General features: G+C 46.4%; 2 protein-coding genes across 4 annotated transcripts in view; one reads left to right on the top strand and one right to left on the bottom strand.

Moving 5' to 3' along the window:
- Nucleotides 1-26,021, top strand: part of LOC133496231 (protein eva-1 homolog A) — a 295,444-nt gene that overhangs the window by 95,113 nt on the left and 174,310 nt on the right. The window lies entirely within an intron of this gene.
- mycn (MYCN proto-oncogene, bHLH transcription factor) lies at nucleotides 19,789-25,543 on the bottom strand. Of its 2 annotated transcripts, XM_061812957.1 has the most exons (3): nucleotides 25,408-25,543; nucleotides 24,458-25,148; nucleotides 19,789-23,047 (listed from the first exon to the last, which is right to left on the bottom strand). In XM_061812957.1, the coding sequence occupies exons 2-3, from the start codon at nucleotides 25,125-25,127 to the stop codon at nucleotides 22,317-22,319; spliced, it is 1,401 nt and encodes a 466-aa protein (XP_061668941.1). In that variant the 5' UTR covers nucleotides 25,128-25,148; nucleotides 25,408-25,543; the 3' UTR covers nucleotides 19,789-22,316. The 2 variants fall into 2 exon arrangements, with proteins under 2 accessions (XP_061668941.1, XP_061668942.1); XM_061812958.1 differs by lacking the exon at nucleotides 25,408-25,543 and having other exon boundaries at nucleotides 19,789-23,044; nucleotides 24,458-25,287.

Raw genomic sequence — 26,021 nt, 5'->3', positions numbered from 1 at the left:
AAGCGAATGAGCCCGTCTATTGTCTCCAATGGCCTCTCGTTTAAAAAAAAAAAAAAAAGCCGCCACAGTGGGAATTTGACTTGCTCTGGGCTATGTCCATGTGCACTTCCTAGCTTACTTTACTACATTCAGCAGGAAACACAATTAGCCCAATCAAAGTGAAAGGAGCGGGGGTGTGGGCGGGCGGGAGCCGGTTCGCTGTGTTTTATGGACGCGGGTGGTGGAACTGTAGCATTGTGACAGCGAAGAGGGTATTAGGTGTTGGCCTGCAGCTTTTTTTTTTTTTTTTTTATGGAAAAAAATTTCAAAATGGCATCTGACTCATGTTAAACAGTGGACACGACGCAAAAATGAATGATATATGGGCCTGCGCAGCCTTGTTATGTGGATACATTAGCAGATTAGATTTTAAAGGGACGTGTTTAAGGGATGGCCAGTAAATAATGCTCAGCACTAATGCACGCTCAGCGTCGAGGAACATTTAAAAGCGCCGTTTTTAAAAGCACGTTAATGGAAGTCTATTAAAAGTGATGTTGCAAAGATTCATTGCCGCTCGGCAAACTGCTGCGTGAGCTGATTTTGATGAATGCAGCCATCGTTGGCGATGAATCTATTTCTTCTCATGTCATGCTTGCACATGTGCAACCTTTGACCTTGCATTGAAGCCACTTTTCAAGGCATAATACATGCTCTAGGGACAATGACATTTCTGCTTAATTTTGATATTGACACACTTGCATAATCTGTGTTTATTGGATTTAGCCTTGAAAGGTCATTAATGGTGGGGAATCATGTTTAAATTTAGCAATTCTAATAAGCTTGACCCTTCTCTGCACGTTGTGAAGGAGTGTCTTATTCATTCATTCATGAAAAGACCCTTTTATAGCCGTTCTTCCAAGAACGTTTAGTCTTGAGTGTCGGGAGTGAAAGCGACCACAATCCTGTTGCCACTTTTTCCAGCGTCTCCGTTCAGCTTGGTTTGTGGCAGTCCGTTGTCCTCAAAATACTACCGCGGGAAACTGCATAAACCGCGACGCACTGAATGCATCACCCTGAATGAAACGCGCTGACAACCGCAAGCGGCGAGGAGACTCATTTCATCCCAGAGGACTCGAGTGAAATAAAATGCCACTGCAGCAAGATGGAGAATGTGGAGAGTAGAATACTGCAGGATCCCGAGCTGAACCACAGCAACAAAGCAAGCTAACGTTAGCGTGTGTGCTTATTTTTGGCCTTTCTCGACATGCGTCCCCGCACGTTGCAATGCCGCAACCACTGAGCTGCAAGCAAAGCATTTCCATCACGCGTGCTGTGTGGTATTGACCTGACATGCTTGGGGTCTTAGACGGTCAGGTCCTCCTGTCGGTAAAATCCTGCATCTGGCCAAGTACTCTTTTGGTAGATTGAAATAAATAAATAACCCGCACCAGATTAAAGTCTTATTGGAACTAACATTAAAAATAAAAGTACCACAATAATGCTCAGTCATATCAGGGGTTTCCTCAGTTCACGATTGCTTTCTGTTCCTTAGTGGTGGTGACATGGTGCTGCATTAGCCAATCACATTGCCTGGCCTTCTTCTTCTTTGGTGTTCGTCATCTTTTTTCTGCTTTTTTTATTTTGGCGTCAACGGGACTTGGCAAAGCAGCTCATTTGTGCATGACCGCCAACAACTGGCCTGAAATCTGGAGCAGCATAAATAAATAGTGTTTACATATTTTGCTCAAGGAGCTAAAAAAAAAATTAATCGCACTGTCTTGGGTTTTAGGAGGAAAATCTGACCATTTAGGGACAGTCTAGTGCCTGGAAAAGTCATGATTACGTCATAGTTGTCATAGTTAATGAATGATGTTCTTGGGTGCTGTTCACGTTGTTAATACCTTTTGTAAATCGAGGACCCCCTGTTGTAAAGTCTAGCATCTGGTATCCAATGGGTGAGCTGCAAAAAAAAAAAGTGAGGGGCGTTTTTTGTTTGTTTTTCAAAATGACCATAATCATCCATCTGAACGCGCCAATATACAGTTGCAACCGCGCAATGGAAAAAGGGGGACGAGTGTCTTAGCACGATGGGTTGAACCATTTCAAAGGTTCCAGAATCAGTAAATTCTTCAACACTGCATGTGTGTGTGTGTGTGTGTGTGTGTGTTGAAGTGGGGGGTGTATGGCATGGCTGAGCTCACCCTCTGTTTCCGACCCTCTCAAAAAGTAAGCTCACTGGATGTCCATCGTCAGCAAATGCAAGGGGGTGCAGACAAAAGGTCCATTCTGACAACAATAGGGGGCATTTAGACCATCACATACCCCTGGTTGTTCTGAGAGTGGGGATGTCGGGTTGGGGGGGGGGGCAAGAGAGCTGAGGGAACGAGAGGAGATAGCATGGGGGGGGGGGTAGAGGTACTTCAATGGGGAAAAACTGCTGTCTAGAGAAAAGGGTTGGCGGTGTCCAAAAGCTAAGCTTACCTATGGGCCAGGTCAGAGGTCAGGTACTAGAAACACAGAGCAATCCCTGTAGCAGACAAGATGGACAACATACTGTAGTTCTCTCAACACAACACTTGAACAGTCTGTTCGGCTGGGGGAAAGTTAGCATGTACGCGTGAGATGGATGGATAAGGGGGTGGCTGCTAAGGAAGTAAGCCCTGTGCATCACTGAAAGTCCCTAGGCGGTCTAGTCCTAAAGCTCCATTACTGGCTGACACTCCAACGCCTTTTTGAGCTCTACTGAGTTTTATGTAAAGGAGATTTTTGAAAAACAGGGCGTCGTTTAACTGCAGTGCTGATAGTTGGATTGAAGATAAAAGTTCAGTTCTGGAAGTGTCTGGCTGCAAGGTTTAGCTCTGTGCACAGAATTCTGGATCAGCTGGGTTACATGATGCAGCATACTAGTCCACGCAGACGATTCAGGTTGAAACACCTTTGTGTGATCTGGATACTGGACTTTTAAAGTGGACAAACAGCCATTCCAGTTGAAGTTGTTTTTCCAGATCACATACCAAAGGTTTGTTCCTTTTCAGGGTTTAAGATGGGGCCTACATTCATTCACTTTCTAAAGAAGGTCTGTCAAAAATGCCAAAAATACAGTAGCCCAATGGTTAAGATCATCGCCTGTTCACCGTGGGGGACCTTAGTTCAAGACTGGACCATACCCAGGATTCGTGGTCGAATTGCTCTCTGGACGCTTCAGCTGCCATTTGCTCCACTGTTGTTCTACGTACACATGTGTGTTCACTGTGTTGGGTAAAATGAAGGGAACACATTTTGTGCATGGATGAATGTTCATGACAAAAAGATGATGATGGTAAAAAAAATTGCCTCTTTATGGAGAAAGAACAACAACACTTGTTCATTTCATCTGTCAGGTTCTACAAGGTATTTCGAGTACCTGGTCAACCAGGGCTTTGAAGAATTTATCCCATATTGACGATGAGTCCTTATCTTTGTAACATCAGAGACACAACTGACAAAAAAAAATAATAATCTTCCCCTTTTTCTATCATAGTATACTCGGTTGCCCCCATTTTGCCTTTTCTTAATTCCCTCGAAATTGTACATTATATAGTAATCTGTTTAGAAGCCAAACCAAATGAAAATGCTCTACATAAACACATAAACAGAATGACATGGGTGAAACATTCCTCTTGCCAAACCGATCAGAATCACAATGGCATCGAGCTACGCTCTGTCTTAAATTAAATACACGTTGACGACGTTTACAAACTTGATAACATGGCGGCTTGCTACCACCGCTTCTCTGCTAGCCAGATGTTTTGAATTAAAAAAAAAAAAAAACTTGCATCAAAGTGTTGGAAAAGTGGTGGCACGGTTGAGTAGCTGGTAAAGCGTTGCCCTCACAGTTCTGAGGACCCGGGTTCGATCCCGGCCCCACCTGTGAGCAGTTTGCATGTTCTTCCCGTGCCTGCATGGGTTTTCTCTACACTAAATTGCCCATAGGTGTGATTGTGAGTGTGGCTGTTTGTCTCTGTGCCCTCTGATTGATTGGAAACCAGTTCAGGGTGTACCCTACCTAGGCTTCAGCGCTTCCTGCGACCCTCGTGAGGATAAGCGGCAACGAAAATGGATGGATGGATGTTAGAAAAGTGAAAAACAATCACAACTACCGTGCTAAATAGATGACCAATCTCCATTTTGATCATCACGTGATGTTGACATAAATCTGCATATATCACACTTCTGTAATTACATATAATGACACATGTAAGCAACAGATCGGAATAGATCACGTAAGATGTAAATAGCTGATCAGAGATCTTACATCGGAATTTCTGCATTTAAAACCCAGTTTATGGGTTTTTACTCGCTGCATTCAGTCTGTAAACGCTCTAGATACATTTCAGGGTGTAACAATGATATTTGTGTTTAGTGAAATTGTGTTTTCTAACACAAACGGCATGTCATATCAGTGGGGGTGTTCACAAAAAGAAGGCTAATTTCTTCCATATTCTTCTAATGGCAATTTTTCCCGCCTCCCCCGCGCCCTCTCTTCCTTTCTCCGGTCCAAATCAAAGACTAATTCTCTAAACGCGATGAATGACACTGACCTTTATTTGTGCGGCGTAAGGGTAATTTTGATGGGCGTGTATGAGTACGCAGAACGTAGAGATCTTTTTTTTTATAGCAGCGAAAGAGGGGAAGATGATCTGCACCAGTGCAAAAAGCGAGAGCACGAGTCCCGGAGCGCCACCCCCCCAACCCTTCCACTTTGTTTTTTTCTTACAATTGGGCTTGAGTATCATTAAGTGATTGTGTTACACAGAACAGGTGAACTGCGTCTCTCCCCGCCTCGTCTTTTATATTTCCCTCCCCATTATGATTTACGGGGGCTATTCTTCTCGGCCTCCGCCACCCCGCCGTAACTTGCGCTGTTCTTTTGAAAGCTGCCTCGCTTGCTGCCATTGTACCGCGTCAGCTTTGAAGTGCCCAGGTCTTAAATGAGGATGAGACATGGAGGGTGAATTTCTACAGATGGCCTAAAAAAAAAAAAAAGGGGGGGGGGGCTCTTGTTTCTGGCAGGTGTCTTTTATAGAAGGAAGTGTGCAGGGGCTGCTGTTTTGTCGGGGATCAGGTTCCAGGCAACTCCATCACCTACTAATTGAATAACATCAGCTTGCCATCTGTGGAGATTTAGCCGGGCTGACCTCAATGTACTGTTTACATGACTGGGTGACCAACAATACATGAAATGAGTCATGCAAATAAAGGCTCGTCCTAAAGATGACACACACAGCTGACTGTCCCGAGATTATTAGTAACAGTTTGAGGCAGCGAGACAATCATCATCAGTTCTTCGGTCATTGTGTAATGAAGCTTTTCAGAGAAATAATGTACTACCGTGCTGCCATGCGACTCAAGTGACAGTTACATCCTCCTCATTCATCTTTAAAGTTAAGAGAGGGTTTAATGATGAAATATTTATCATGGGTAGCGCGACGGTCTCGTGGTTAGCGCATCCTACCCGACGGTCAGTCATCAGATCTCAGCTCCGGGCTTCCTCTGTGGAGTCTGTCCTCCTCCCAACATTCCGAAGCATCCATGTTAAGGTCAATGGAGATTCCGAAATATCCAAACGTGTGACGCAGCCAGGACAAGGTTATCCCCCCTTGATAATTCCTAGTTCCAACATTTGCAAATCCAAAGAAAGCAAAGGCAGACCAGCTCCTTGAAATTTCTTGTTGGCGGCAGTCCCCAACTTTTATTGCATCGCAGACTGTTTCTACATAAACCGTTATTTTGATAGGCCATAAAAATAGATAAAAATGCAACTCGCCATTTTGACAAATGTAGTTAGTTGCATTTAGTGGGGGCCCTGCGCTTGTTTTTCTTCAACAGAGCCAGTCCCATCTTGGGGAAATGGGGGAGAACGACACGTCTGTGTATTACTACTCCGTAATTTTGTTCTGATTGATGTCAACGCAGAAAACTCAGCTTCACAAAGATAGAATGCTGGAACTCCGAGAAAGGAATTTTCTGTTCCTTTTTTGGCCGTTTTAAAGCCTTCATTGTCTAATTTGCCAGAAGAGTGCGCTCGGTCTCCTGAAGCCCATATTTTAGGTCGGAATACTAATATTGTGTCTTTAAATGTAGCTATCGTTTCTCGAAAGTTGTGGGCTATTCTTTTTCTGTCCCAGCAGTTTTCCATTTTTGAAGAACCTCTCGAGAGATATTTTTTGCTCGCTTGACATTTTTGTGTCATATCACATGACCAAGTTGAGCTTTAGCATCTACAGAAGCACAGGCAGATGCACCAGATTCTTTAAACAAAAGTTTTTTTTTCCCCAGACTCTAATGATAAATGAAACATTTTTTTTGCTCAGTCTCTGTGCAGTCCACCAGATAACGGCCCGTGGTTAGGGAGTATTTCTGGATAGTGCTTAATTCTGAGACCGGATCCCGACATATTACGAAAACACGACATTCCCCGCACAAGAGGTGTATCAAGTCCGCGAACGTGCGGTTTGACTCCGTCCTCCCGCTGTGACATTTCAATTTGACGGCCTGGTTCAATAAGGTAGTTCACGGACAGCGTTGTCAGCTGGAGCCCACTTCCACTCTTGTACACAGACCGAGTGCCTTCATGCGGAAGCTGATCACATCAGCTGTTATCTCTTCATTAACTCCAGTCTAAACAGTTCACCCTAGTTTGGCACGTCTGCGTGGCTGGGCGAAATTTGAGAGTACGCGTTGAAAATTTTCACGTGAACATTGGAACGAGGGTGTTTGCGTGTTTTTGTTTTTTTTTTTTTTTCAGTTTCGTAGCCCGCTAAAAACGCGGAGCAGAGATAGCACCGACATGCCATCTGGGTCTAGCCCCAGGCGGGTGTTTTCAGCAGAGGGGGGGGGGGGGGGGATTTGTTAGTAGAGGGTTACCGGACAGTACTGCAGATTCAGAGGTAGGGGTAGACCAAATACACCCCTCCTCCCCTCCATTGGCTTGCCTCGAGCTTGGGGTGTGATGGCGAGAGACTGAACACACAGCTGTCTTCGGCCATTATCAGTGATGGATGAAGCTGCATCAGAGCATCAATGGCATACCCCACCGCTCTTCCCCTCCACCCCCCTCCCTCCCTCCCTTCTGTGCGTCTGTGTGCGTTATTTGTACGACAAAGACAGAAGGGAATATCCAAGTGACATAAATTAATCACTGCTGGGGATTTAAACGACAAGAGCAGATGAACAAAAGGGGAAATGTGTGCGCAAGATGCCGCATGTAGTAAATCTTCCCGTTGTGCCATTAGATTTTGAGTGGGTGTTGTCGTATTGATGCAGCTGTCTTAACCGCCAACTTGTTTTAGCTTCCGGTGAGAGCGCCACCTGCGATGTGCTTTGACACGGCAGGATGTGTCGGTCGGCGGTTGGTTACGTTCACTAGATTTGATATGTAAATCGCTTCACATCACAATCACCTCGTGTGACGCAATCGGCAGGGGCGGCAGAAGTACTCATGCTCTGCGTGCAGGTAGAAGTACGTACTCGTAGAATTTGAAACACCGATTCAACTTCTGCACTTAAGTAAATGTCAAAATGTACAGACTGAAATATACTTGAGAAACTATTTTTTTTTTTTTTTTTAACTGTAAATTACATCCAATACCTCGTTTATTAACTTGGGACCACAACAAAAGAACTGCACACATTTTTGTCGCCGGGTTACATTTTAGTTACAGTTTCCCTCGGAAGGCCGTTATGACTGTGAAACCATGAAAATCTTCTTTTACACGTGAAATCTATGAACTAGTTTTGGACTCTGAAATTAAGGGGAACATTTTTTTGAACTGTTGTTGATGTTGAGTCAAACAAAAATGCTTGGATTATCCGAACATTATCATTTATGATATGACAATTCGAAATTTTGGTACAGATTTTAACAAAAAAAAAAATCATGAAAGTTGATCAAAGTGATTTGCCTTTGCGGGACACAAAATCATGGGGTGGGCCTGGTCTGGGCCCCGGACCTTGAATTTGACACCTGTAATTTACACAGTATTTCTACTGATAAGAACCAACGAGGCAATCCAAAATAACAGAAGTTGTTGCAGTCAATCTAAATGTTTCACTTCTAATTATTCAGTTACTCTTCATAACGTTCTTGTAAAATGACACGGCGGTCTTTTGTACAAATCGTGAAAAAAGAGCTAAAATGACTTTTCCAATTAAGGATCTGAACAATAATCACTTTGTCAATTTGTTGATCTGTGCAATTGATTGCTCGTTAATCTTGAAGCAACTGACGCAAAATTGTCTGCCACCCGCAGAACTGACGATTCACTCTTACCAAGATGCTATCTGAATAACTCCATTATTACTATTTTTCACTCAAATACATAAACATACTATTTTTAATCTCCACAAAACTCCCAACTGTGACAAACAGGGATGTCCTGGCCCATCAACAAACATTACAGATCATAAAACTACCGGTTAGTGATCTGGAATGTCACGGAGGCGATGGCTCCTGTCTAGAGATCAAAGAAAAATGTATTTTGAAGATGTGATCTTAAAGTCACATTATTGCTTTAATCTCGTCACCCAAAGTGACGAGATTGTAACTTCTCTTGTTGTGATGTTGATCTCCGACAAGGGTGTAGTGTTGATCGACGAAAAAAAATGCTGAGACATCCAACAAAATGACTGTTTTTATATCAAAACCAAAATGGGAGTTGGGCACCGGATCCACCAGTGGTTGGTATCAAAAGCGTGCGTGATGGATGGGCTTTACATAGGATTCAATGATGTCCTCCACCCCCACCAATTAAAGTAATCAGTGTCACGCCTGAGTTGATCCAAACCAGCATTGAGCCTTTCTTGAGTCCTTCAGCCTTGTTGCCCGTGAAGACCATTACCTTATTCTTCCGAGCCATCGAGCCATTGTCTCCACAAATCGAATTCATCCATAATTAACCTTGTGTGTAATCCCGGGAGTTGGCTGATGGATGTCCGAAAAACTGACTTAATCCCTGACCGAGGGTTTTGCTGATTAGATTAGTGTGCACTTACTCATATTTGCGACAATGGCGCGGTCCGACTCAACAGCTGTCAAACACAAGAGACGGGCATTAGCCTGCTGTTAAACATGCTAATATATATTTCATCCGCTTAGATAGGGCAAATTATGAATGTGAAGTGGCCGCGGGCCCGTCCGATCACTCGCCTTATTCGGCCCAGTCTCATCTTGTCAGCACCGACGAGTGAGAGGTGAACATAGACGTGTTTCTCACCAATCTAATAACACGCAGGCATTTGCATCTGTGTCGAGCCTGTGAGGCGGAAAAGCTGTAACGTTATTAAAATGAAGACTGGCGATGGCGTCTACCGCGCCCTGATCCATCACAGACAAGTGACAGCAGTCAGACAGCCCGGTAATGACGCGGTCATGGACCGCAGACTCATAAATATACGGCAGTTTCGGGAGAAGATGACATTGAACATAATATACATATTAAACAAGCTATCAGATATGTCGCAATTTTTCAAGTGCGAGGCGTTAACGTGGATGTTTTTTTTTTTTTTTTAATTTGAAGTGCGAATGAGCTTTTGCTATTCTGCCATTTAAGTCAGGTGGGGGGAAAAAATGGGCTTTACATGATGAGAATTTTTGGGAGAGATTACTGATCTGCACTTTAAAAAAAAAAAACAACGACAACCGATCCGATCACAAGATGCAGCAATGAGTCTACATGACTGGGACATCGTGCAACTATCTTTTGCAGAACTGATTAATGACATCATTGATCGGCTCGGCAAATTATGACGTTAAAGCCGATCAACCAATCTGCATAAAAATACTCATGATCAGTCGATACCGATATCACCGATCAATAAAGTGTTAAGTCTAGATAGAAATTGCGCAATTAAGGTGTAGAGCACACGACGTCACCATTTTCACGGCGCCATATTGCCGGTCGAAAAGAGCTGCTCGACAGTGTGGGAGACTTTGAACTGGAGCAGAATATTCCCAATGCCCGAGACTTGTTGTGCTGTTGCTTGTCACAACAGACGAGACAGATATTCAAAGAGATCATTCTATGTAATACCAGCTGAAAAGACGAGAAAAGATCGATGAATTTCGGCAATTAAACGTTATGGACGGTGCCCAACCAAATACACACAACTGTGTAGCGATCACTTCATTTCATGTAGGAATTATTCCTCTCAATCTCAAATTCCCAAGAAGTATTTATAATGCCAAGTTGGCTCATTTTAGAACAATGCATATTTAAAAAAAAAAACCTCTGTCACTGAGAGGTTTACCGAAGATTAATGTGCGGCCGTAACACGCTTCGTGTACGGAGGAGCTGACTCGGTGTCTTTTTTTTTTTTTTCTCGATCATAGTTAATGAATGCGACATTGTGTAAAACCAGGCGTCGTTTATTTAACTATTGGTATTTGTATTGAAAAAATCTGAGTGGCTCCATCACTATATGGGATTTATTCTTGATTGAGAACAGATCCAGCAACGAAGTATTTGTATGGGTCCAGACTTTTCGACGCTTTCAAACTCTTCCGTTCAAATCTCGACGACTTACTCACCAGATCTGTGTGTAGATCCAGTTGTCCAAGACAAGGGGAAGCGGGTTAATACAGCCGTGAGCGCTCTTCAGGTGTGCCGTGGGAAGTTAGCCAATTTTATGTCATTGCTAAAAAAACAAAACAAGACATTTATTTCAAGAAATAATGTATCTTTATTCATCTGTTTATGCCAGTGTGGCACAATGACAGACAGAACAAAAAAAAAATCATCTTCTATTAGATGGCAGGAAGTACATACAGTAATTAATCGATCTATTTTGGGTGACATTAAGTTTTGTTGGTGTGCCGTGGGATTTTTCAAGTGTAAAATATGTGCCTTGGCTCTATAAAGGTTGGAAATCACTGGGTTAATAGTCCAATTTCTAATCGGCGAAAACATCGACTTCGGCATTAAATATGGGTCCTCTATGCCAAGTGTCTCTTATTTTTCCACGCACCTTCCACCGCATTTATTATCACCTTCTAAATGTTTAATGTTATCGGACAAAACTCGGAGCGTCGTGCTATAAGACGTGTTTTTGTGCCGTCTCCAACTGAGTTAGCATTGAAAAATGATTTGCTAGACCGTCAATATGACCAGTTATGTGATTTCGGTAACGTGGGTGCACGAGCTCTATAGGAATACCAAAGTCACGATGGACTTCAGGTCCTTTGTTGAACAGGACAAAACACCAACACAAAATGAGAACACTTGTAAGGAGCTGCTGTAGCCCACAACTCACGTGTAGACGCTCACACTGACTGGGCCTCACTGCTTAAAGGCAAACATCCAATATAAAATTACTACAGTATGTACAGTAATCACACTTTATTTACATTTACATTCTCCTTCTGCTCATCCAGTACTGTGCTGTTCATATTTAGGCACACACAGCAAAAAAAAAAAAAAAAAAATGCTCTGTGGAGAGCTTTAATGGATTAATGGCATTTCAGTTCATTTCAGCGGGGAAAATTGACTTATGTACTAACTTTGTCATTACATACAGCGTTTAGATGATCCTAAAGAACGTTGTTGCATGTTCTGTAAGATTGTTTGGCTGAATTTGTTTCAAACCTGTGTAAAGCGTTTGTCGCCCATCCTGACCAGGTCACGCTCGTAAAAGAGATTTTTCATCTTCTTGAGGTTTTCTTGGCTAAATGAAGGTCACACGGGTAAAAAACAACCTCAAAAATCGATGTACCACTGTAGTCGGGGGCTTCTTTGAGAGACAAGCAGTCAAATCAATCTTCCTAAAATGGAGACAGCAGAGCTGTCCCGCTCACACATACATTGGGACTCCAGCGGTGATTTATTTTTTTATTTTTTTGTGGGTGGGGCGTGGGTTCTGGTCCACACTTGGTACCTACTGACCTGCCCGCTTTCTCTCCCCATCCCGCCTGCGTGCGGACGAGCGCCGCTCCAACTGATAGTGACGGGGGGGGGGGGGGGGGGGTATTGAAAGGCGAGCAACCCCGCCGCTCACCCCGCTCTCCGATTCATTAACCCGATTTCCACTGGGCTCTGTCCCACATGTGTCAGCCCGGGCGCCCGCTGAGGATTCCGCCGCCCGGGCTCGTCCTCGGCCCGCCATCAAACTTGACAGATAACTGTCGGGAAGTGAGGTCGCAGACCTTTCTTCATACGCTCTCTTACCCTCAAGTTTTCATTTAGTCCTTTTGGGACATTTTGGCGACGCGCCTTTTTCTCTGAAGCGTAACGATGAACGCGTATCCAAAGACTTCGCGGACCATTAAGGCCACACTGGTGCTTGTTTACCTTTTAATTTGTGCGCTAATTGTTATTCTTTTGGAAGTGTATTATGCAGTTGCCGTCATGTAGAGAGCAATTCGTTACCAGATGTTGACATTGCAAAACTGTTGCCTCGCCCTTCATCCTTCCTCCTCCAGACATTATGCAAACGATATCGGGGTGTGCAAACTACGGATGAATGAACTGCAGTCAAAGGAGATGTTATAGTCACTTTTAATTATTTTTGCTCGTTTTTTTATTTGGATGTTAATGAAACATGCAAATGAGCTGCCGTTCCACAAAGTGAACAGCTGAGATGATCCGTATTTTATGAATGAATGTGTAAAATCAGGTCCACACACGCTTTTTGGAGTAATTTGGCTTTAAAGCGCCTTTCCACTTCCAAGTTAACACCAGTTAACTCCTTTATGAGCGTTAATAACGTTAAATTGTCGCTCAAAAGATTATCGACGGTGATAATGTGACCCCTTCGGTAGATTATTTCAGAGGTCAGCTACCATCCCAAATAGGATTGCGTTGAGCCCTAAAGCTTCCACAGTTCATTCATGCTACTTTCTTGGGTGTGTTAACTGTCATTCGAAGATGTGTTTTAGTGGATTTAGTTTTAATCTCATCCTATCTGTCGGAGGGTCGGGTCAACGGTGAGGCCCGTCCGAGTGATCAAACTCACAGGCGGAATTAAATAAGCGTTAAAGCAAACGAGCATCACGTGGGGGGGGATGAATGTAGACAGTCAGGAAAGTTCAGGTCCGCATACAAACACGTTCTCTGCTACACTTTTTCGCTTTTTCTAATCTTGAAGGCCTACTGAAAATAGCCCTCTTAAAAAAAATAATCACGATACAACCGCAAAACCGTTGATTGGTGTCATGGGACCACATGGGGAGTGCAGGTCTGTTCGAGCTTGGCGCCTCTTTCATGGTATTTTACGTCACGACAGGACCGTCCGTTTGGACCCGGATGGTTTAGTTTAGTCTCATTTGCTTTGCGTTTGCTGGACCAGAAAACCATTTGTTATGCGTTTCCTCTGGAACAACACTCATGAATCAACCTTGATACAAGTACACACATACAGAAGTCGGTGGTGATTACTCCAAATAAACATGCACAATCGAGTGCTGTTACACAAAACTCTCTAAAAAAAAAAAAAACAAGCAAACCAGATAATCTTTACGAGTGATCTTATTAACTCACGGAAGCATGTGCGTCGCTGTCGATATGACCACTTTCTTAATGAGACTGTCTGGAAGCATGAATCATGATGTTTACAAGGAAACGTTTTGCTTATATGTGGCTTTTTTTTTAAAGGCGGTAAGCCTTTTTTGAAGTTTAGTGCTGATAGTAGCAATCTGTAATAGATGTGATGCAATAGATCTGGTGTGGCGGAGAAATATGTTAGAATAGTGCAGGACATGTATGAGGGCAGGAGAACAGCGGTGAGATGTGCCGTAGGTGTGTCCGAAGAATTTAAGGTGGAGGTGGGACTGCATCAGGGATCCGCGCTGAGCCCCTTCCTGTTTGCGGTAGTAATGGATAGGCTGACAGACGAGGTTAGACTGGAATCCCCTTGAACCATGATGTTTGCAGATGATATTGTGTTGGAGTGAAAGCAGGGAGCTGGCGCAGGAACAATTAAAAAGATGGAGGCACGCACTGGAAAGGAGAGGAATGAAGATTAGTCGAAGTAAAAAAAGAATATATGTGTGTGAATGAGAGGGGGGGGGGGTTGCGAGGGTGGACGACTTCAAATACTTGGCATCAACAATACAGAGTGATGGTGAGTGTGGTAAGGAAGTGAAGAAACGGGTCCAAGCCGGGTGGAACAGTCGGCGGAAGGTGTCCGGTGTTCTATGTGACAGAAGAGTCTCCGCTAGAATGAAGGGCAAAGTTTATAAAACAGTGGTGAGGCCGGCCATGATATACGGACTAGAGACGGTGGCACTGAAGAGACAACAGGATGTAGAACTGGAGGTGGCAGAAATGAAGATGCTGAGGTTCTCGCTCGGTGTGAACAGGTTGGATAGGATTAGAAACGAGGTCATTAGAGGGAGTATATTGATAAAAGGGTTCTGAAGATGGAGCTGCCAGGCAAAAGAGCAAGACCAAAGAAAAGGTGGATGGATGTTGTGAGGGAGGACATGAGGAAAGTGGGTGTTGGAGAGGAGGATGCACGAGATAGACTGAAGATGGAAAAAGATGACACGCTGTGGCGACCCCTAACGGGACAAATCGAAATAAAAAAAAAGAAGAAGCAGCAGCAATCTGTAAGAGGCGACCGGAACAACCATGTGGCCACCTTGTTGCTATACCATAATCAAGCAAAAGTCAATTTCTTTCACCAATTTTTCTGACAGAGTTGCAAATGTTCCTGGCTCAGATTGCCTCAGGATGGGACACACTTACGTTACCTATAATCAAGCCCAGTATGAGAATTTTCAGCCCTTCGAGGCCAAAGTCAGCTCAGTTTTTATGATATGTAATCTTGTGAAAGGAGGTACACCCATACCGAAGCTTTTCTCTCTCCGTCCATATTCTCTTGTATTTTGAATTTTTCAACTCCCCATCCTGGATGCTGGAACTGAACATTTTGTACTAACAATTTTGCAAAGTCGGTGTCCAAAACCTCCTCTGCGACGCGCTGAAAAACAATCGCGAATACCGCTGTACGTGCACCCTGCAATCATAGCAGAAGCTTTGTGCTTAAAATGCTCCGCTCTGCCACAAATATGCAAACATTTGCCATCATTTTACAGCAGTAAAAAAGCTATTTTACCATCAACGATCCATTTTTTTTATACGGCATACAATGCATCATATTTTGTATAGCAGAACAGGCTTTGCGAGCAACTCACCATCTGTTTTGTGGCATGATTTGGAATCAAATGATTGATTGTTCCTGATCGTTGCGGTTTTTGTACTTGCTTGTATTTAGAAAACATCCATCCATCCATTTTCTTAACCGCTTAGCCTCACAAGCGTCGTGGGGAGTGCTCGAGCCTACCCCAGCTGTCAACGGGCAGGAGGCGGGGTACACCCTGAACTGGTCGCCAGCCAATCGCAGGGCACACGGAGACAAACAGCCGCACTCACAATCACACCTAGGGGCAATTAGAGTGTCCGATTAATCATTTAGAAAACAGTGTAAGGAGACTGCATTTGGTGCATTTAAAAGTTTTTGGAATTGTGCATTTTGGAATTTCTTTCGAAGGAGGAAGTTTTCATTGCGTCTGGCCAAATATTTTATTTTGCGCTTGCCTGCTAATATCTTGTGACAATACGTAATGTTCCAGGGGAGCATTATCACCAAAGGTCCACGGAACCCTCTGGTCTCAGCAAGCCACGCTCCCCAGGTGTAATTTAAAAGCTATTCAAAGTCGCTTCCCTCGTATTCGGATAAAACCTCGATTTTGTGGCTTTGCCAACAGCAAAATCTTTCCATCCTTCCTTTTAGCATTCCGTGATAGCAACTTTGTTGTGGTTTGTCATCTCATCTGCCTTCTCACTTCTCTCCCAACCACTTTCGTAACGACTGCTTTTGCTTTAAACATGAAACGGCGATACGACAGCAAAAGTTTGGGATTGAAAGTAGTGCGACATGGCGATTGAGGTGACATTTATCATATTAAAGCAACGACCGGTTCGTCATCCTTTCGCGCTTTCGGCAGTGTCCTGCAGTCGACGGCCGGTTCGGGCTCGGACATTTGGCTCAGCGGCCCAGTTACATGAGAACAAAGGCTTCAGAGAGACATACCCGCCGAAAGAGGGGCTTAAAAATGGACGCGGCAATTTAATTGACGATCAATGCAGGCTGAGTCAGTGCTGCCGGTGAATGGACGTGCATTAGCATAGATATGCGTAGGTAAACCGCGCTGGCTGGATTTGTTTTAATAATTAGCACTTCACAGTGGCTTTTCCCGCCTCTTTCTTCCCATTGTCGCTGTTCTCTCCCTTCACTAATCCTGTCCTAATCATCGCCACTTTTTTTTTTTTTATCTCGCTCCGTCTTTTCCCCTTCCTGCCCCGCGCTCCCGTCGTCCCGGGTTTCTCTCGCTCTCTCTTTTTTTTTTTCCGGGCGCTGTGTTGTGCGTCCAAGGCTGTTTTCTTCCTCTGAGCGCGCTCTTGAAAGGCTATTCATGGATTTCTTCAATGCGAGCCTATTACATTTGTCTGCAAGGGAAAGAGAGACAGAGGAAGACAAATAAGGCGAGGGAAAGGTATGCTGGGGTTGGGGTTGGGAGCGGGGGTGCTACAGTACCATCTGTATGCAAATGTCCTTAGACTTAGTAAACTTTGATCAAACACTCGGGCCTCTCTCTTCGCTCTTTATTTGTCCCGTAGTCCCACCACTCCTTTCCCCGTCCGCTATTTGTGCTCCGCAATTACTGTAAGCTTGCGACTCTTTGTCAGCGACTCCAAGTTATGCCGCTTTGGCACAGGAGTCCCCCGAAGAACTGAGCCCTCGTCCCCCCTGCCCACACACGTCCCGTGTGTCGGACCCTCCCGCAAACGGCCCTCACACACGCAGTCGCTCGGAGCACCTGCGACCACACTGGATCCCCTCAACAGATGGCGACGGCCCCTCCTCTCGCGAGCGCACACAACGTCGCGGGGCTCTTGGCAATGGGTGACGGGCATGCCTTTGTGCAGAGGTTGGGCACGTTGCGCGCACACCCGCCGTCGTGTACCCACATACAGCAGCCATTGTTTGCTCCATATGGGGAGGTTAACATGTTGAATACAGATCGGGTGTCCGACGAGACAATGGAGGCGTTGTCTCGGTTCTCGTCATCGGATGTGAGGAAACAAAACAAAAACACCAGCGCCTTATCTCCCGTGCAGCTTTAATGTATGCTAGTCAAGAGATTTGTAAGCCCATTAAGAAGTGTCTCTATGCGCTTGTGTGCGTGTGTGTGTTTGTGTATCCGTCGACTGTCTAACCGGCCAGCCAGCCACTCAGTCAAGGCAGGATAATGAGTGTTAATCAGGGAAAAGCCATCGCCATATGTTTGTTTAACTCTGCGAAATGAGCCTTGTTTCAGACGGCGCATCGTGCGCGTTTCGGGAGGGAAACGCGAAGGCTGCGTGTGAGCGGAATTATGACGTCTGCCACGACGAGATGTGCCTGGGGCTGAAGGATCGAGACATCTTCTATTGGTGCTCCCTTGTTGACGACCTTTTAAGGATACCTGGGGTTATCGGAGGATGTATTCTCTTCAAACACAGGAAAAAAAAATAACCAGTCCGGATACAGTACTGCGCGTATTCTGTTGGGAAGTTTGGAAAACCTTTACAACACCGGCCAGAGACCATTGAAGATTTGACAGTGTAGTGAGATGGTGTACATGACCATTGTGCCAATAGTAATCTTCGTCGCCCGCCCCCCTCCTCCACACACACTCATTTTCAGTGTATATTGCACATTAGTCACCTCTCTAATAGGCACACCTTGGTCAAAATCGCATCGCGCTGTCCGGCTTCTGACGCCATTCACACTGTCAAGACAAAAATTGGAATCTTTGTCTTATGGGTTCGCCAGAACCCATCTGAAACACTTCCATTCCTCCACGTGCCCCAACCAATTTTGTGATTGGTCACCCATCCCAAGGATTCTTTTTCCATCAAACAGAGGCTCTTCTTGGTTCGTTCCATTTCTCTGACCATGACCTTTCTTTGCTGCAGATTGATGCGAAATAACTAGTGATAATGTCACACTCCATCGAAACAGATGTGGAAGCTGCTTTAAAGTAGCTGAAACCCAAAACATTAATTTCATTGTTACTCCTCCCGGTTGGTGTCCCCATACTCTTCACATCCATCCATCCATCCATCCATCCATCTTCTACCGCATCTTTGGGTCTGGTCGTGGGGGAAGTAGCTTCAGGAGGGATACCCAGACTTAACTTCCCCCAGCCACTTCTTCCAGCTCTTCCGGAGGGATACCGAGGCGTTCCCAAGCCAGCCGAGAGACGTAGTCTCTCCAGCGTGTCCTGGGTCGTCCTCGGGGTCTCTTTCCGGTGGGATATACCCGGAACACCTCACCAGGGAGGCGTCCGGGAGGCATCCGAATCAGATGCCCCAGCCACCTGACCTGGCTCCTCTCAATGTGGAGTAAATTGAGCCCCTGCCGGATGACCGAGCTTCTCACCCTATCTCTAAGACACCCTGCGGAGGAAACTCATGTCGGCTGCTTGTATCCGGGATCTTGTTCTTTCGGTCACGACCCACAGCTCGTGCCCATAATTGAGGGTAGGAACGTAGATCGACTGGTAAATCCCTCTTTACCACAACAGATGTAAATCATTATTAAGTGTCACAGTTATTGCGGAAACGCGCAATTTCTATTCACCCCGGATTTTTCCGGCGACGTTATTGTCCGTGAATTTGTTGTCATCCGGTAACCTAGCAGGATAAGCCATCAGGCAGATGGCGAGGGAGGAGGAGACGTGGAGGGGAGGGCCTCCCGTGAGGGAAGGCGCGCACACTTTGCAAAGACACCAGACTCCTGTAGCATCCGCGTGCACGCAGACACCAGACCCCTGTTACGTAATCCACCAGTTGCACTCCCCCGCGGAGAGGCTCAGTCTGGAGTTGTCTCGAGTCCAAAACAAAGTCATCCGTCTTCAAATTGCGTCTTACGTCGCGAGCATACCTCCGGATGCCTTGGAGCCCGTGGCTGAATGCGGACTTAAAGAGTCAGCTAATATTGTTTGAACGGGCGCGAGAAAGTCATCCTCTCACGCCGTCCCTCGCTTTCTTCGCTAAAAAGGATTAATCAAAGTCATCGGTGATGTGTGCGTTGTGTGTGTTTTATGGCTTTCAATTCCCCCCTTGCTCCGACTCCTTATGCGAGCACCCCGTCCCGCTGAATGGCGACTCAGACCGTGGCAACAGATTTCTCTTTCAGCCATCTCCAGAGAATGCCCGGCCCGGCCCCTGATTGCCACATATTTGGCAATGGATGCGGCGAGGTCGGGGGGGGGGGGGGGGGGGGGGTTTGGGGGGGAGGGCGGAGGCCACGGCCATGTGCCTGATGTTGGTAAACAGTATCCAGGCTTGTCCTGGCATTGTGGCCTCCGGCGAGCAAGGTCGAGGGTGTCGGGCACACGGGGGCCACACGCAGACCGGGAGGTGGCGGTGATCAGTGTGTGTGTGTGTGCTGCACAATAGGTATACACACACATTTGCTTTCATGCGCACAAGCAAAAATACGCGAATAAAAGACTCACTCTCTGTGTAAGCCACTCAGCAGCTGCTGCGGTTTCCATGGCGACCGCCCGAACAATGTACGAAGCGAGTGGGTGTGCGTGTGTGTGTGTTTCGACGCACTTGAAGTGTGTGTAGGTGGCTGGGAGAGGCTACAGGGGAAGAGGATCCAAAACTCTTTATTTCTTTGTCAGGATGCGCAAGACAACAAATAGGGAAATAGTAAAAGTAAACATTGGGGGGGAGTGACGACGACGGGAAAGAGGCACAACAACCAAGATGTCGCTTTAATGATGTCTATTTATTTGTCAAAATGAGGTATTTCAAAGTGCTATGAGTTGCAGCACTAATAAAATGTACATTTTCAAAATCGGGAGGGGGGGGCAAAAAAAAAAAAAACACCCCATCTCTCATCCATATACCCAATTCTATGCACCCGATAGTTACAAATATAAACAAAAGAAAGCGAGGGGGGGGGGATTAAAACGTACGTGGATAGAACACATTTGCTGTACAAAAGTTTGAGATAGAAGATGAAAAAAAAGATAAGTGATATCTACCGAGAACTCATTTTCATACGAAAATATAGGTATCAAATTTAGTATGTATCACACTAAAAAGCGTAAAAGGTGTAGAATTAGTAAAATGATACAAAGAAAAAGAGAGGAATAAAAGCAATATATCGTTATATTACAAAAGTTCACGACTCTCAAAAATGGAGGCCTTTACAGTACTTTTTAAAGGTATATAAACTTCCAGTCTAGTTATTATTGGCAGCTTCCTGACAAGTATATATTTATATAAAAAAAAAGACAAAATGTTTTACAAAACAAGGCAGATCTGTGTGTATTTTTGTCTGTACATTGATTTTAACGGTTGATGTATATAAAAAAAAAAAAATCTATGCACCCGTGTTACAATGCAAGATATTCGTGATATAAAGTAATCAAACACTTTCAAAATCTTTTCCAAAATGAATGGGAACAATCAAACTGCACAACTCAATCGAAGGGAGAAAACAAATCTCATCTGTACAATAATCCGCTTGCATAAATATGCACACCCTCAAACACAGTTGTCGCACCGCTGCCTTTTGTTAAATAGTACAGTACACTTTTTTTGGGAGGGGGGGGGGTGTATAATGTGGTATAATTTGCCTACTCTTATTGTCAAAAACGTTCCAAATCTGTCAGATTGCGAGGGCGAAATCTGTTCACGGGTGGCCCTCTTCCATTTGGGTCTCGACTCTGCTTGAGTCATTTCAAAAACGCACGTTGTTTTGTTGATTTTTGGATGTATAGTCGCATCATTGTCTGGCCGATAGATGGGAGTTCTGCCGCAGCTTGCGAGCAGAACCCTCAAGGTCGCGTTCCATCACTGCCTGGTATTTATAACCATCCATGATACCCCGCCATCATGACTAAGTCCAATTCCTACTGAAGAAAAACAGTTCACAGGTGTACTGCGGCCACCGACGTCAAGTACGGTGCGTTGTTGCGCGTTAAGCAGTGAAATGTTTGTGCCAGACTGACTTTTTTTTTTTAAATCATGGCGAAAAGTTGGACCTTGGTTCCATCTGTTTTCTCACATTTGGAAATTTCATGCATTTTTTCCAACTTCCCTGACCAGCATTTTCATCAATTTTGGAGATTTAGTCACGATCTTCCATGGTACCATTAATGCCATCGGAATTCTTTTTTTTACCTTTCCCGTGACTTTCCAAGTTCGAACAGCGATTTCTGCATGGTCTCGGCAGATGTGACTTGAAAAAAATGTCCTGAAAAGACTGCTAGAAAATCTGAACTTTATTTGGGAATTAAACGCAGGCACTTCAAAACAGTGGCAGGCGTGTGCTGACTCCTATTTAAATGCAGTCGTTTCATCACGTTGCCAGTTTTTAAAAAAGGGGTGTCCATACTTGTCCAAACGTATAACACTTCTAGAACTTGTGCAACGCAATGAAAAAAAAAAAAGGGTCATAATAACGATGGGAAAATTATGCAAAAGGTTTATCTCAATGTAATTTGTTTTTTCTATAACAAAAACCTGGCATTTTGAACACAAGTGTGTACCCCACTGTATATACAAAAGTGTCGGCTAGAAAGGTGCACGGGTATACATCCATTTACTTGGCTGGAGCACCAGTGTGATCGAGGAATGAGGGGGGGTCAGGGGGGTGTGTGTGGGAGGGAGAACAAAAAACCTTTTAGTGGCATCATCACTTGTCTATATAGTGTTTGTTTTGCTATTTCTTAAAGATTTGTCTGCATTTGCAGTGGTGAAGGCAAAAAGTTTAGAGGTGTGAAACGGCTTCTTAGTTAAGTTGAGCGTTCCGAGCAAAGTGCCCTCCAACACCGGTCCCGGTAGGAATCCCGCTGAATTCCAGGCTGGTGTCACAGTGAGTACAGGAAAAAACAAAAACCACCAAAAAAAAAAAAAAAAAAAAAAGAGCTTACAATACAAACTAATACCAGAACAATGTGATATAAAAAAAAAAAAGACTATTTCCTCATTCCTCAATGTGACTGGACTGAAAAAGTAAATCCTAAACATTCTTAATGTCAACAAATGTGCAAAAAAAGTGGCGGCAGTGAAAGTCCGAAAATCCCTCCAGAAGCATCGGCCCATCTCCCTCGCGTTAGCGCATCGCGTCGTCCTCAGAGGTGGTCTTTGTACATGTGGGCCTGCGCTTAACTCAATGTTTACCCGTGCAGACCGGGTTGGGTGAGGAGGTTTTCGGTAGAGGTGGTGGCGGCCAGGAGTCTTCCCGGGAACGTGTGTGTGTGTGTATATGTGTGTTTTTCGGGCGGCGACGGGTTAGCGAGTCCTCGCCTGCTCTAGTCGGCGCATCAGTTGCTGCCGGCGGGCCTGCAGTCGGACCACCTCCTGCTGGAGCCGCAGTTCCTCCCTGTCCAGGGAGCTCACGTACTCTGTGGCCTTCTTCAGGATCAGAACCTTGGCCGCCTTCTCGTTGTGCGCCAGCTCCGGCACGTGGTCGCGCAGGGTCAGGAAGCTGGAGCGCAGGTCGTTGCGGCGCTGGCGCTCCAGGATGTTGTGGTTGCGCCGCCGCTCGCTGTCCTCCGAGTCGGAGCCGCCCCTCGGGCTGCTGTCCCCGCTGTAGCTGCGCTTGCTGCGAGGGCCCGACCCGACCGAGCCGCACGACGAGGACGAGGAGGGGGTCCTGGCCGGGTGCCGCGCGGCGTCGGACGTCCTCTGCTTCTTTGGGGGCGGCGCCGGGTCGTCGTCTGACGTGTACGGCGAGGGCGCGGCGTAGTTGTGCTGATGCTGGTGCACCGAGCTCCGCTTCAGGATGAGCTCCTGGGGCGCTCGGCTGACGAAGCGACCCGCCCCGCCGGACCCCGAGGCGGCTCCCCTCTGGTCTTGACTTCTTGACGCCGCAGCTGAGGTTTTGCTGAATGTGAAATACCTTTTTTCAACTGTAACCACGTCAATCTCCTCTTCCTCCTCCTCCTCATCATCCTCCTCTTCTTCTTCTTCTTCATCGTCATCATCATCATCATCCTCCTCCTCCTCATCTTCTTCTTCTTCTGGGAAAGTAAAACAGAATGTGCATGAGTTCATCTGTCAGTCCCAACAAGCATTGTTACACAGTTATATATGTGTACAAGCTGGTGACAGGTATGCACGGGCGCGCATCTTACGCGAGTCCGATAAAGGCGGCGTTGCTCAACGGCTTGTTTGCATAAGCAGAAGCGCCTTAATGCTTAGTGTCAGTCACCACTCGGCTAATCTGCCGCGCAGGCGTCGACACGTCGAGTCTCACCGCCGAGGGGAAAAGTTGGCTGTCTGCCTTTTGCAACGTCTAATCTGCGCCGTGGGACGGGTTGGAAGTCGCCCGCCGGGCACCGACTTTGACGAAGACGGACCCCTCGTCTTTAAAATAAGCCGCCCGTAAACTAAGTGTTCAATTTTGTTCTGAAACTCATCCGTTGAGAGTCAAACGCCCTCAACAAGAACCTTTTAAAATTTGGTGAATATCCCGATAGCGGCGCAAATGCTAGAGCTTCTTTCGTTTTTTTGACGTTACAGTCCACTTGCAGCAGGGGCCGGGTGGCGCAGTGACCGATGAGATCCAGCAGGCGGCGCTGCACCTAAAGGCTTTAGAGACCGTTTGCTTTCAGGACTAGAAGCGTGGCTTTTTTTTTTTTAAATTTTATTGACTATGCGAATCTTACGGACGCGGCGCGCGTGTGTGGCGGCAATCGGATCAGCACACTTTTAAGCCCCCGCCCACTCCGCTACCACACCCCACCCCCTCTCGGGCTTGGAGGCCCGCCAGGCAGACAGCTGTCGAGATGGAGCGCCTCGTTCAAAGCTGTCAGCCCCCTTAAAAAAAAATACAACAAAAAAGAGAGGGCCCTCCACTGCCTTGTGTGTGCGGAGGGGGCGTTTTGGCGAGGCCGCCTCGAGCGTCCGTTCCATGCCAAGCCTGCGGGCTCTTTGTGCTCCTCTGTTTGTTTAAAGTATTCTTAAATAGATAATCTCACCACTTCATAACAGTGTACCCTCAACGTTATATTAATTTTTTTTGTCGCCCAAGAGCCTTAGCAGATGACATCATGTTTGGGGTACATGATAGGCACATAAATGATCTAAATCTCACTAAAGAACTAAGAACCAATGCAGACGCTCTTTGGGTGGCATTTTTTAAAAACACGGTTCAGTTTTTAGAAATTCAGCAGTTTTTAATTCTCCCCGGGCGCGGACGAGGGAAAACAATTCCCTATTTTGTCGCCATCTGCCGGAAGGAGAGGCGTCTGCGGACAGCCAAACCATTTGCCAGTTGACTGTCACTTCGCCAGCGTGCGCGTGTAATCCGATTGCGGGCCGGTCACATGAACAAGCCAGTTGCGGGGTTGACAAAGTGCGCTTTTGTTATTGTTTGGCCTCGGCCCCTCACTCGCGTTAGACAAAAGACGGTCGTTTTCCACGCTTACCGGAGTCGCTGTGGGCGCTCCCGCGGCCCGCGGACGCGCTCGCGCCGCCGGTCGAGTCCCCGCCGGCGCTCTTCTTGTTCACGGGGAAGGGGAACACAACGGCGGGGTCCACGCACTCCGACGCCGCGTTGCGGCTCGTCGCCTCGGGGGCTTTGGCGCACGCGTCCCGCCTCCCGGAGCCGGCGGCGGCGGCGGCAGCGGCCGTGGTCGCGGGAGCCGGGGCGGTCGCCGTGGCCGTGGCGCTCGTAATCGCCTTGCCCAGTTTCTCCGTGACCGCCCTCTCCAGCTTCTCCCGGGCCGAGAATCCGCTCCACATACAGTCCTGGAGGATGATGCTGTTTGGGTTTGTATCCAAAGCGGAACCGAACAGATCCAAATCGTCGGACGCCCCCCAGATGTCGTCTTCGGGCGAGAGCAGCAGCTCCGAGGCCCAGTCCAGCGGGTCCCCCAAGCCGAAACCCAGGAGGTCCGCCTCCGGCTGCTCCCCGGGTAGCGCGGCGCGGCTCGGGGAGACGGGCGGAGTGGGCAGCAGCTCGAATTTCTTCCAGATGTCCTCCCCCGGTGGCGCGGAGTCTGGCCCGCAGAAGTAGAAGTAGTCCTCGTCCGGGTAGAAGCACGGTTGCAAATAGTCAAACTCCATGTCGGAGTTTTTGCTGACTATCGCCGGCATACTTTCCCGGGCTTGAGAAACCTGGAGGAGGGTCGGGGGGAGAAGACACGGATGAAGGTCCTGGCGATACTTGAGACGCACGCGTGTGAGTCAAAGCCCCCACACGCCGCTTGCCTCCACGCCGTTTTCCACGCTGGACGACATTTTGAAAAAAAAAAAAAAAAAAAAAATCGCACACGCTTGCAGCGCCGTGTGCAAAATGCGCCCCTCGTGCGTGAAGACTTGCGCTTTTGCAAAGGCCCCCGGCGCACGCTTCGGAACCACAATCCCAGAACCTTACCTTATCCTGACTTGTGCTCGTTCACGCGTGGACCAGTTGGTCTCTGCAGCGGCAGTCATCGACGTGGGGGAGCGCGGACAGTCTTCTGACGCGCAGTGTGGCTGCCTGCACAATTTTACTCCGGCCAGGAGGCTGGCTCCTCCCACTCGTTGTGGGAGGGGGTGGGGGGGGAAAGGGAGGGATGGGGGGGGGGGGTCTTTGCTTGTGGACCGTCAGCCTTTCTTTCTCTCAAGGTGAACGGAGATAAACATTAAAAACTAGAAGAAAACAAAACAAAGGCCTTACGCAATATTATTTAGACTATTCTTTAAATTTAAATTATGCTCCTTCGTTTTAAGATTCCCTTCCAGTTATTATTAAAATTCACATTTCATCTGAACAAATATATTTTTAATATACTTATCATTTACGATGCCCTCCGAATGTGTACCCAGGGCAAATATATACTTACCGCGACTGGTTTAAAAGCATTTATAACGCTCACCCGCACGTCACATTTTCTCCAAAGAAGGAAAACGTTCCTCTAAAAATGTTTCTTCCCCCATTTGTAGGCTTCCGCACAATCTTGCATTTTCTTTTGTCTGAGGGGGGTCAGCAGCTTCACCGGTTGCGGT

This window comes from Syngnathoides biaculeatus, chromosome 23 (assembly GCF_019802595.1).
Source record: "Syngnathoides biaculeatus isolate LvHL_M chromosome 23, ASM1980259v1, whole genome shotgun sequence".
Taxonomy (NCBI): Eukaryota; Metazoa; Chordata; class Actinopteri; order Syngnathiformes; family Syngnathidae; genus Syngnathoides; species Syngnathoides biaculeatus.
The sequence above is the reverse complement of the archived record's forward strand: the minus strand, read 5'-3'. Positions and strand labels throughout refer to the sequence as shown.